The 12438-nt window shown below is 47.6% G+C and overlaps 2 protein-coding genes across 2 annotated transcripts in view; both read left to right on the top strand.

Moving 5' to 3' along the window:
* LOC115529729 (5,6-dihydroxyindole-2-carboxylic acid oxidase) overlaps positions 1 to 6133 on the top strand; it is a 6590-nt gene extending 457 nt beyond the window's left edge. The window contains exons 1-7 of the mRNA XM_030338705.1: positions 1 to 49; positions 620 to 942; positions 1304 to 1508; positions 3151 to 3318; positions 3783 to 3962; positions 4169 to 4315; positions 4992 to 6133. The exon at positions 1 to 49 is cut by the window's left edge and continues 457 nt beyond it. Of these exons, the coding sequence (XP_030194565.1) occupies positions 1 to 49; positions 620 to 942; positions 1304 to 1508; positions 3151 to 3318; positions 3783 to 3962; positions 4169 to 4315; positions 4992 to 5179 (1260 nt within the window). The 3' untranslated portion in view covers positions 5180 to 6133. The remainder of the gene's footprint in view (positions 50 to 619; positions 943 to 1303; positions 1509 to 3150; positions 3319 to 3782; positions 3963 to 4168; positions 4316 to 4991) is intronic.
* Positions 6134 to 6462: 329 nt separating this feature from the next.
* Positions 6463 to 11491, top strand: lurap1l (leucine rich adaptor protein 1 like). Its single transcript, XM_030338706.1, has 2 exons — positions 6463 to 7123; positions 9576 to 11491. The coding sequence occupies exons 1-2, from the start codon at positions 6914 to 6916 to the stop codon at positions 9966 to 9968; spliced, it is 603 nt and encodes a 200-aa protein (XP_030194566.1). The 5' UTR covers positions 6463 to 6913; the 3' UTR covers positions 9969 to 11491.
* The last annotated feature ends 947 nt before the right edge of the window (positions 11492 to 12438 follow it).

The raw sequence follows: 12438 nt of genomic DNA, 5'->3' as shown, positions 1-12438 counted from the left end.
TGCCGGCACGGCCTGACAGGGGTGAACTGCGACCAGGCGGTGTCTGTGGGTGAGTGGATGGGTTTTTATGTTATTTTTGAGTTGTTATTGTAGGCCTACTGTATTACCGTATTGTACTGTAGGCTATTATATGACGGTATATAATCTTACGTTGATGGGTGGGAATTAAGGGATCGAATTTAGTAAATTCTCCCTTAGACATACATAGCAGAGCAATGTGTGGATAATTTAAATTGAAATAACTTGCAAAAGTTAGTATTTTCAATGCTTTAAATGTTGAAAACGCAAGAAAGAACTGAAGTAAGGAAGAAAGGAAGGAGAGGGCGAGAGAGTGAGAGAGTGAGAGGGGGAGAGAGAGAGAGAGAGAGAGAGAGAGAGAGAGAGAGAGAGAGAGAGAGAGAGAGAGAGAGAGAGAGAGAGAGAGAGAGAGAGAGAGAGAGAGAGAGAGAGAGAGAGAGAGAGAATATGTGAGAGAAAGGAAGAAAGAGAAAAAATCATGTGATGGGATTTTTTCTTGGGTAAAAGAAAAATGGTCCTTTTTTCTGCCTCATTCACTTCCTCACACACTGATCCACAACACCCCCCCCCCCCCCTCACTCCCTCCCCCCTCGGGCTCCAGTGAGACGCAACGTGATGCTGCTCAGCGCGGCGGAGAAGAGCGCGTTCGTGAGCGCGCTGGACCAGGCCAAGCGCACCGTGCACCCCGACCTCGTGATCGCCACGCGCCGCTATGAGGAGATCTTCGGGCCCGACGAGAACACCGTGCAGTTCGAGAACGTGACCATCTACAACTTCTTCGTCTGGAGCCACTACTACTCCGTGAGCAAGACCTTCCTGGGCGCGGGCCAGGCCAGCTTCGGCGGGGTGGACTTCTCGCACGAGGGGCCCGGGTTCGTGACGTGGCACAGGTACCACCTGATCCAGCTCGAGAGAGACATGCAGGTGAGCTAATCAAGTGCGAGCATCGAAATTTCATGATGTGTTTTATTGTGTTTATTTGACGTATTTGGGTGAAATTTAACGAGATGTTTGTGTCATTATCAGCAAAACCATATAAAAAAAAAAAATATATATTTTTTAATTTGTATATTTACTGATTAACAAATGTTAAGACATATTTATCTGTACAGTTTCCGGCCTCAACAACCCGTGGCATTAAATGCAATTGCTTTTTATGAACCTGAATCTTGGGAAATTTGACTTCAAACCAATCATCAATCAATATATCATCAATCATCCATATCTGGGCCGAGAGCGACCCAACCTTACTGTTTCATATCAATCCCCCCCCCCCCCCCCCCAGGACATGCTGCAGGACCCAAGCTTTGCGCTGCCCTACTGGAACTTCGCCATCGGGGGCAGCACCTGCGACATCTGCACCGACGACCTGATGGGCGCCCGCAACAGCTTCGACATCAACGCCCTGAGCTCCAACTCCATCTTCGCCCAGTGGAGGGTGATGTGTGAGAGTGTGGAGGACTACGACACCTTTGGCACCATCTGCAACAGTACGACACGCCTTACACTGACGTTACTGTTCCCCCCTTAACCCCACCCGCCCCCACCCCTCTTACACACTTATTGTGTTGTGTGTTGTTCGTCCTGGCACTTAATGTACACACTTATTGTGTGTTTGTAGGTCCTGGCACTTCAAGTACGCACTTATTGTATGATGTACGTACTGGCACCTAAAAAAAGAACTTAGCATTGTGTGGCATCTTATCCTAGCTTTCTTTGTTGCACACGGAGAATGCGTTGACCTAGCAGTTTCAATGGTTCTTTGCACATCCCTACTGTACCGACAGCGATATATTGTTACCCCTTCTGCTAACATATATACTTATTGCAAGCCGCTTTGGATAAAAGCGTGAATGTTACGATTAGTTCCGCTGTGAGTCCCCGGGGGTTAAAAGTAATGAGGTGGCGGAATAACTGGCTTTTTATTCCAAGAGTACCCTGACAAAACCCCTTAGTCCAACGCCTTGGCCATCACTGATTAAGACCATAGGAACTCCACACAGAACGCAGTGCAACCAGGAGAGTTTTAGTACTTCTAATGCTACAAGCCTCCAGGATTACTTTAATAATCGGCCTGCTGCATACGACGGCAGGACTCGTGTCGACATGTGACCGCAGCCGCTTGGGCGATTACGATCAGGAAGTATTACTGGCAGCAGTGGGGCAGTCTCACACTGTTCTCTTTGAACCTGCCAAATCTCAGAGAATCGAACCACCCTGTAACGCAGCACGGATCACAGCATCACAAAGCCGCCAGTGTGTTGAGTAAGACCTGTAGGTTTTTATGTGTGTGTGTGCGTGTTTGTCTGTGTGTGTTTGTGTGTGTGTGTGTGCATGTGTGTGTGTTTGTGAGCGTGTGTTCGTGTGTGTGTGTATGTGTGTGTGTGTGCCCCATGCGTAAGACCCGTAGGTTTTTATATCTGAGTGTCTGTGTGTGTGTGTGTGTGCGCGTCTGTGTGTGTGTGTGTGTGTGTGTGTGTGTGTGTGTGTGTGTGTGTGTGTGTGTGTGTGTGTGTTTGTGTGTGTGTGTGTGTGTGTTTGTGAGTGTGTGTTCGTGTGTGTGTGTATGTGTTTGTATGTGTGTGTGTGTTCCCCATGCGTAAGACCCGTAGGTTTTTATATCTGAGTGTGTGTGTGTGTGTGCGCGTGTTTGTGTGTATGTGTGTGTGTTTGTGAGTGTGTGTTCGTGTGTGTGTGTGGATGTGTGTGTGTGTGCCCCATGCGTAAGACCCGTAGGTTTTTATATCTGAGTGTGTCTGTGTGTGTGTGTCCGCGTGTGTGTGTGTGTATGTGTGTGTGTTTGTGCGTGTGTGTTTGTGTGTGTGTGTGTGTGTGTGTATGTGTGTGTGTGTGTGTGTGTGTATGTGTGTGTGTGTGTGTGTGCCCCATGCGTAAGACCCGTAGGTTTTTATATCTGAGTGTGTCTGTGTGTGTGTGTCCACGTGTGTGTTTGTGTGTGTTTGTGTGTGTTTGTATTTGTGTGTGTGTGTGTGTGGGGGAATTTGTGCATATGTGTGTGTGTGTGTGTGTGTGTGTGCGTGCGTGCGTGCTTGTGTGTGCGCGCCCCGCGGTCACTACCCCCCCCCCCCCCCCCCAGGCTCACCCTCCCCTCCCCCCTCCTTGCCCCTCCAGGCTCGGAGACCTCGCCCATCCAGAGGAACCCGGCGGGGAACGTGAACCGGCCCATGGTGCAGCGCCTCCCCGAGCCCCAGGACGTGGCCGACTGCCTGCAGGTCAACGCCTTCGACACGCCCCCCTACTACTCCACCTCCTCCGAGAGCTTCCGTAACACCATCGAAGGTGAGCTGTCGAACGCAGCTGGCTGGGGGGGGGGGGGGGGGGGGGGTGAGAGATGGTTCAGGGGCGAGGGGTACCTTCAGGTACTGGGTACGATCCCCGACCGGTACGCACACCTGTTGACCTAGAACAGGAGGACTGCTGACTTCTCCCTGCTCCGTTAAGACACACACACACGCACACACACAAACCTATTACCACGTCTCAATTCACACCGAGTTGTCGTGGATGGAAGCGTCTGCAGGATGGCTATAACATTGTTTACAATTTAAATTACAAAATGGCCACGTCCATAGGCACCCAAACATGATTTGCCCTCAAATCAAAATCCCCAAATAGTGTTGTACACAAACATGCATTCTGACACACACACACACGCGTACACACACACGCCCACACACAACAACCTCCAGCTCTGACTCAATGCACCGTGTTCCAACCTTGTCCGTTCCCTGCTCCGTCCGCAGGCTACAGCGCCCCCCAGGGGAACTACGACCCCGCCGTCCGCAGCCTGCACAACCTGGCCCATCTGTTCCTGAACGGCACCGGCGGCCAGACCCACCTCTCCCCCAACGACCCCATCTTCGTCCTGCTCCACACCTACACCGACGCCATCTTCGACGAGTGGCTGAGGAGACACGGCCCCGGTTGGTCTATCTGTCTGTCTGTCTGTCTGTCGGTCTGTCTGTCTGTCTGTCTCTCTTTCTATCCATTCATATATCCATACCTCAATGCTTTGTAAACAAATAATAAGGTAACGTCAAACAGCTGACAGCTAACAAGCTAGCCGCTAACAGCTAGCCGCTAACAGCTAGCCGCTAACAGCTCCATCTCCGTCTCAACCCTCCAACAGAACAGGCCATCTATCCGGACGAGAACGCCCCCATCGGCCACAACAAGGGCTACAACATGGTTCCCTTCTGGCCCCCGGTCACCAACAATGAGATGTTCCTCACCGCACCGGAGAACCTCGGCTACACCTACGACGCCGTGTGGCCAGGTACAGGACACCAGGCCCAGACATGAGCCACTACCGGGCCGGTTGACGGACTCACTCAGGCGTTAGGGACTCTCTTCAGGCTCCAGTGATTTCACCGCATTTCAAACACAATCTCAAACCCCAAAAACACACGAAAAATGTAGCTGTGTTCGAAATCTTTCCCTATTCACTCACTCACTATTCCCTCTATAGTGTTTATGATATATATAGGGAACGAACAAACAAGAATTCGGACAGTACGCTGAACATTTCTACTCGACCGCATTGCATTGTGGTATACGGGAGTGACATGTAGGGAACATCGTATGTTCGCTCAAATTGTGGGTATTTTATGTCCACTATATTGTGAATGAAATGAAAACCACTGAAAATTCCAACAGCACTACAAAATGGCGAGCACCCTATATAGTGCACTATATCCCGGATAGGGAACGATTTCAGACACAGCTTTAGATTCACTCAAATTTGGTTCAACTTCAGACAATTCAAGACTAAATATACTTTTAAATAAGAAAACTATAAACATTTGCAAAATGTATTCATTTACCCTATTTTGTTATTTGATCTCTTCATTCAATCGTGAGTTGCTGACCTTTGACCCCAAGAGGGATTTGAAGCCGATCATGTTTGACGCCATATTAACGACCATGGCCGTCTTCCTCCATGCGCTCCGCAGCCGCGCCCTTCACCATGACGGAGATCATCATCATCGTCATCGTGGCCTCCCTCCTCCTCGTCGCTATCGTCTTCGCCGCCGCCACCTGCGCCCTCCGCAGCAAGTCCAGCGGGATGGACGGCCGCCAGCCCCTGCTCGGAGAGCAGTACCAGCGCTACGACGACGAGAAGAGCCAGTCCGTGGTCTAGGTCCCGCCCCCATGGTCCTTCTAGGCCAATCGGTGGGCTAGTAGAGCGCCCGAGCGGTCTCAGTAGACCTAGCGCTGGTCTGGAACACGGCGGGTTTTCTTTAAAGGACATGCAGCTATAAACGTGTGGGTCATTTGTTCAGGTGTCTACGAACACACACATTGTGCGAGCGAGGGTATGGAATAATGACGCGTCATTTGAAACAGTGGGATGCATGTAACTTATCAACATGACACACTAAAATACAATATGCAGTAGAAAGCTTTGTTGAAGAAGAAGGAATATAGATGTGAAAGAAGTCCGCAGAATTTTGTTAACTGATACAATAGGCCGGTTGGTAGCTTAGTGGTAAACTGAGCAATACATATGTTTATTTATTTAAGTAAAAGTAATTTGATTTTGAAAATAAAGTAAGGACAGGACACCTATATGATTGTGATTCATCAAATGCAAGGCTTCAACAATCAGATAATGGTTCTGATCTTTTATTCATATCTTTTAAGTAAATGAACATGAATCGATTGAATGAATATCAAAAAAAGTGTGCTATTCACGTAATAGGAGTTTTGAATACAAATGAATAGACAACCGCTCAAATGTAATTCCCACAGTGATCAGTGTTGCTGTATTGTTGCCATTTTTGTGTAAAGTTGTTTATGTTTTTGTAAGTCTCTAAATAAATAACGGTGTTGAGGTCAATACAATCTGTTACACTTTACTGTAACCCCAAACCTAAGAAAAACTTGAAATAGAATGAGGTAATACATAGGTCAACATATCGTACCATCTCAAAGCAAACATTACATCGTGAAATAGCATTATGTAAGGCTCTGTTAGACACCATCCTGCTGGAGGTTTTGTTGTCCACATGGGGGTGCCATTGTGCAACCTCAGAAACAGAAAGGCATGGATTGAGAGGCGTCACTGGTGAAATAAAGAAATACAGACATTTGCTATTCATCGTGTTTATTAAACTCAACACTTGCTTTTGTATTTATTTTTTTAATTTGCCTGCAGGCCTAAAAGGCAATGTGTGATTTAAAAAAAGGTGAAGCCTAAATTATATTAGGCATTATTATTATTTACTCATCAAGTGGGAAATAGAGGACATCCCCTAATTCAAGTCATGATTGAAACACAACCGGACAAAATGTAAGACTATAATCTCCTCGTACAGGGAATATAGAAAGAGGCCTGCATCTACATGGGTCCCTTCCCACCTGTCGGGGGGTCGGGTTTCAGGCCGTCTGGGTGTGTCCACGCCCAACAGCACGTTATACTAATCACACCGTCCCGCCTTGCGACGTACGCCGCGCACACACTGTTCCCTGCTCGGACGTCCTGAACGCTACCAGTGCCGGCCGCTCCCCTCCACCGAGGTTGTATATATATATCTATATCTGCGAGCCTGCGCTGTTTTCTGCTGTATCCTCCGTTTGCATTGGTTAACAAAGTACTGGGCAACAAGTGTGGTTTGTTGGGACCAAACGACCTCCTCTTAAGAGTGGAGAGAGGGGACTTGCTCGTTGTGGACAGTTTGCTGCCCGGTTCCTCCACCACCACCTCCCACCCTCCGACCTATTCTCTGCTTATGAAGTCATTGGGAGTAGTTCTGAGGTCGGAACCCCATAATCTGCTGCGCTGACGGCTCGGAGCTATTGGCAGTGATTGCACCGCGCCGAGACAGCCTTGCAAAGGACACTTTTTTGTTGTTGTATACGTTCGGATTTGAGCATGGAAGAAGACAGCGTCATGCCGGATTTTAAGGATCTGGAGGCTAAACTGGGTCGCAAAGTCCCCGAGAGTCTGGTTCGGTCTCTGGTGGAAGGGAAGGTGGACAAGAAGCAGGAGAAGTCCAGTGGGAGCACAGCGGTAAAGTGCCGGGCCAACTCTGCAGACTTGAAGCGACTGCAGAGCAAGATGCTGTTTCTGAAGCAGGAAATGGTGAGTGATCCCCACTTGATCCCCACACATTGCATGGATTGATGCAATCTGTCCGCTGAGTAGTTCGAACGCAACAGGACTCTGATCTGTTTGAATGTGATTGCAGTCCCCCATGGCAGGACACCCAAGGTGTAAGCCGATACCGTTTTGATTTATATCTATATCTTGTCAAGTAGATCTACCGACTTGTGTCCCAAGACCAATGTGAGGGTAATTGCTTTAGGATGACTCAGTTGCCATCTATAAAAGACATTCGATTATTAATATAGGGCAATTGTCCCTGATTGGACAGATTAGATGCATTTCATCTGCAACCTGACATACAGGTGGTTTATATGGGCCTTGGAAACTTTATTGAAAACATATGATCAGTGATGATTGACAGCCTTCCAACAGGTGTCATGATTCTAACCAATCAGCTCAGTCACAAAAAAGTGTCACCTTTTTACCGTCCTTCCTCAAATATCTTCCGATATTTTAATGAAATGATGCCTAAGCCATTCAGTTTTTTGTATTCAAGGTCCTTGCAGCAGCTTAACTTAAGTCGATACGAGTGTCAAGTCGTCTCAGTTGACCCTCAATCAGGGAAAATCCCCTTCGGATCGCCAGGGTCATTCGTGCCCTGAGTTAGGCCTGGGCAGATGGTCAAGTTGACCGCGTTTCCCCAGCTGTAGTCGAGCCCTGTCATTATACTGAGTCAGCTCAGCAGCGAACAAAACAAACGAAAACATCTACGGAGTTTCAACTCGACCTGGAAGTACTGAATAATTCATGAGATGACCTCACTTAGAGTGAGCTGAGATTTGAGATGTTATCAGTGCATATTCAACTAGTCTCAAGGGGGAAGGGAACGGCCGCACAAAGGGACTGTTTAAATCCATTATGAGACTACTTAGTCTGCGCTGTCTTCCTGGTCCCTTTTGTGCTGCAGTGAACCCAGACTGTGTTTACATCTTAATCCCTAATCCAGTCGAGCCAACGTCTCTTCCTCCTCTTTGACGTTCAGACCCATGTCGTACGGCAGACAGAATGCATGGGACCACTGGAACATGTCGCGTGCAGCCATGCGTAGATTGGCTTTCGGTCTTTGAGAGGATAAACATATGGTATCCAAAATCCTGACCCTTAGGTCCTAAATTAACTTTAGTGTGTGCGTGCGCGTGCCTTTGTGTGATATACATTTGCTCAAATATGATATGGACACAAACAAGTCATCAATCATAATCAAGTTAACATGCAAGAATAAAATGGCAGTGAGGGCAAACCCTTCCCATGCCTATATAGCAACCCTTCATGCAGACATCCTTGCGTTACACCTCTGCAGATCCAAGCAGGAGCCACTAACCCAGCTCCCTTTGCATGAGGAGATAAGACCCTCACGCAGTGCCTCAGTGGTTATCAACAGTGGCCAGGTTTATTGTTGTTCAACAAGCAGCCACACACATACAGCTCTTGTTTTATCAAGGCCGTTCACAGCGGTGGGGAAACAGTCTTTTCAGCGCCTGCAGGGATCAGTGTGTGTTTGGGTACTGGGGGGGGGGAGGGGCTGGCTCGGAGACTCACACCCAGACACCAGAGAGTGCATCTGACCGGCGGAGCTAATCAAAGGCACGGTTGTGTCCGTGGCAGGAAGTTAAGACGAGCCGCTGTCTCTGTCTGGTTCACTGTGACCGTCTTAAGTCGAGGACTGAGTTCACCGACTGGTGCCAATACAGGGAGAACAACAGATCCATATCACCACAGTGGACACCTTTTTTGTTTATGTATTGTTGTGTCTGCCACCACGAGAATTACAGCACAGGATGTTCTGTCCAGTGAGCACGGAATGAAAACATGACACAGAGTTGGTTTTCAACAGGTGGAATGAACTGCCCGCTCTCCCTTATACGGCTGACAGTGTTTTTATTTTCTTCTGCTCGACTATCTTGTTTATACTTGGCTTCTAGCGACTATTGGATGTGATTAAGGTGACACACTGAAGAGGACGCAAGGACGTGCGTGTGTGTGTGTGCGTGTGTGTGTGCGTGTGTGTGTGCGTGTGTGTGTGTGTGTGTGTGTGTGTGTGTGTGCAATCGATCGATCGCCTGTCCCACTTTAGATCATGGTGTAAATGCTGTCAGACTTTGTACAATGACAATGTAACATGAATAACATTGTATTCATGTTCATTCAAATTCTCAAAACAAAAGTATTTTCTTCATGTATAATTATTTACAATTTCAAACACAAATTATATTGACTAAAAAAATCATGGACGATCGATCGATCGATCGATCGATCTGTGGGCCTCCAACGCCCTTCTGTGAGGTCTTTCACCCCGCCCTTCCTATACGTCCACCTGATACGCGAATACGCTCCCACAAAACAGTAGATTGATGCTCAAGGTACAACTGTGTGTGTGTACCTATGTGTATGCTTGTTCTAATGTGCTCTGTGTCCCCTTCAATCTTAGGCCCACTTGCGAGCCATTGACGGGCAGCTGATGCAGCAGCTCATGTCCATCAACGAGGGCATCGAGTCCATCCGCTGGGTGATGGACGACAAGGGGGGCGTGGCCAGCCAGGAGGGCAGCCTGATGGGCAGCCTGTACAGCCTATCAGACAGCCAGGACGGTTCTTCGCTGCGCGGGAGCTTCAACAGCCTGAACGACGGCAACAGCGACGGGCTGGACGGGCTGTCGGTCGGCAGCTACCTGGACACCTTAGGGGAGGACCTCCCGGACCAGCCCTCGCCCACGGACCTCGAGACATTTGAGGAGAAAAGCGTCATTAACGGCGAGACGGCGTTTGGCAAATCACCGCTCAAACTCAGGGTTGAATCCGATGAGTACTACTGCTTCGGGTAGAGAGGAGAAGTGCACAGTGGTGGTGCTTCATCCGGATTGTTTTAATGTGTTTTTTATTTTTAAAGGAAGGATGTGCAGAAATGACGGCCGATAATATGTTTTGGAAAAGACGTTGGGATTGACTCTCGTAGCAACAAGTGGGCGCCAGGTTGTTGTGAATTAATTATCTTGACGATACCGTGAATCCTAATTCTTAATTTATGTGTATGGTGTAAACGCTAAGGTCTCACATTGCCACTTGCCAGTCAATATAGAGGCTCCAGAAGAATAATTTTCCGGTTCATTTCTGTGTTCTGTTTTTTTATGCTTTGTTTATTCATATGCTTCAGCATCACAGGCTATTTTATCACCCCATGTGCTATCCCCTTTGAATAATAAGCTTGACAGCGGAGCAGTCATGCCTCGTAAAGTGGATTTAAGTGCAGCCCTGACATCTGGAACTCCCACATCTGGAACTCCCACCGCCACATTGCATTCTGGGAGGAATTGTATCTTTAAATGCGTCACGCTAAACGTGTTCACACGGTAGCTGTTGCGTCAGTCAGTTGATCTGGCGTCTCGGAAATAATAATAAAAGGTTTAATGACTGTTGTAACTTTTATTCAAGGTTGCTGTTAATGGAGGTGCAAACGGCGTCAAGTGCAATTATCTCAGTAAATGTTGTGCAATTTTCTTTTCCGATCCAAAGTTCTTTTTTTTTTTTTTTTTTATATTTTGATCTTTTTTCTAATTTGGGCTTTTCTAAGATTGCTATTGTCTGTACGTTAGTGTAAAGCCTTTCACACCGGTTTTAAAAAGTACTCCTGTTGTTCAAGGGTGATTCCAAGACAGTTGCTTGGATGTTTGTCTGCCCTAAGCTATACTATTGTGGCCTTTTTGAAGGTGCTTTAAGCATTTAAGCTTGCATACCTGTTTGTGGTTTGGCACGGTCGGTCGGGTGATAAGACAAACACATGTGAAACGTGTGTGTGTGTGTGTGTGTGTGTGTGTGTGTGTGTGTGTGTGTGTGTGTGTGTGTGTGTGTGTGTGTGTGTGTGTGTGTGTGTGTGTGTGTGTGTGTGTGTGTGTGTGTGTGTGTCTAGTGGGCTACTTTCAAAATAAGCTCTGTTTTTATCTAAAACAAAACGAAATTGCCAAGAAAAAAGATTCTGGTCTTGCTTGATCAGTTGTCTTCGTTTTTGGTACCGATGTACTGTACTGCGTGTTCGGTGTTTCCTTCATATTGTTTTGATACGTTTATTTTTAAGTCGAGTCAAAATGATAATATATTGTGATCTTTCTAACCCCTGTGTGCAATAGTTTGTATTGCCTTATAGAGAAATTTAACTGCATGCTTGTTCAACGAGGGTGAGAAGGAGAGTCTAAAAGGAAGAGGAAGAGAGTATGAGACAGAATAAAACATGTCTGTTACACATCCTGCCCTCTTCTGCCACGAATGAGTTCCAATGATCCTACATTTTGAATGTGTAACGTGGCAAAGACTAAGGCCTGTATTAAATCAGGTCAACCCTCCTTAAACTCAATTTGACTCATTCATTTATTTCGTAAATGACTGTTCTTTTTGTGCCAGAAATATTTTTTAGGCTTTTTGCAGAGGAAGGGAATTCTGTGTAGTGCTGGGCTGATATGGTGGTGGAAGGGGATGGGAGACAAAGCATCTTGTTTCAGCCCTGAAATCGCCTGGTAATCCCTGTTATCCCAGTACGTTGCTTGCACCCGGTTAATTCCAACTAGCCCCGGTCAGAGACCAGACGGAGTTAGTAGCCATGCGATGTTTCACCATTGTTTTGTTTCGGCGCTCTCATTTACGATGGATGTGAGTTACACACACACACACACACCCACACACACTGAGAGACACACACACACACACACACACACATACATACACCGAGAGAGACATACACACACACACACGTACCTCGAGAGACGCATACGCCCCCCCCCCCCCCCCCCCCCCCCACACACGCACACACGCACACACTGTCTCATTGATGTTCCCGGGATAATCAGAGCTCCAGACAGAATGCCCACTGGGAAAGTCATCACTCGGGAAGCTGAGAACACTTGGTCTCCGTGGCCAGGGAATAAATGAGTGACCATGATGGGGCGAAACTTTCCAGCGCTAAAGTTACACTCTCTTTATGCGCCGTGACACTGGACCCTCGGTTGGGCCAGCCATGGCGCTGTTTGATCAGCCACAGTTTATTCTATTCTTAATGAGCCCTCCGGGGGTGGGGGGTTGGGTAAATGCCGGGGTTTCGGATTTCAGACTCATCCAATGGTTTCTTTTTGACGAGGAGGCCAGAGTGTGAAGAACCTGAACCCTTTGCTCATTGTATGTGCAGCGTTTTGAATTGGCTGCATGGGTGGTGAGGAAAACACGATAGCACAGATGTTGAACAGCATCAGCTCAGTTTCAGCTCAACCCGCATTCAATTATTCACCCTAGCCACACAGATTGAGCTGT

The sequence above is a fragment of the Gadus morhua genome, chromosome 17, assembly GCF_902167405.1.
Source record: "Gadus morhua chromosome 17, gadMor3.0, whole genome shotgun sequence".
In the NCBI taxonomy this organism is placed as follows: domain Eukaryota; kingdom Metazoa; phylum Chordata; class Actinopteri; order Gadiformes; family Gadidae; genus Gadus; species Gadus morhua.
This window is presented reverse-complemented; position numbering and strand designations above follow the sequence as displayed.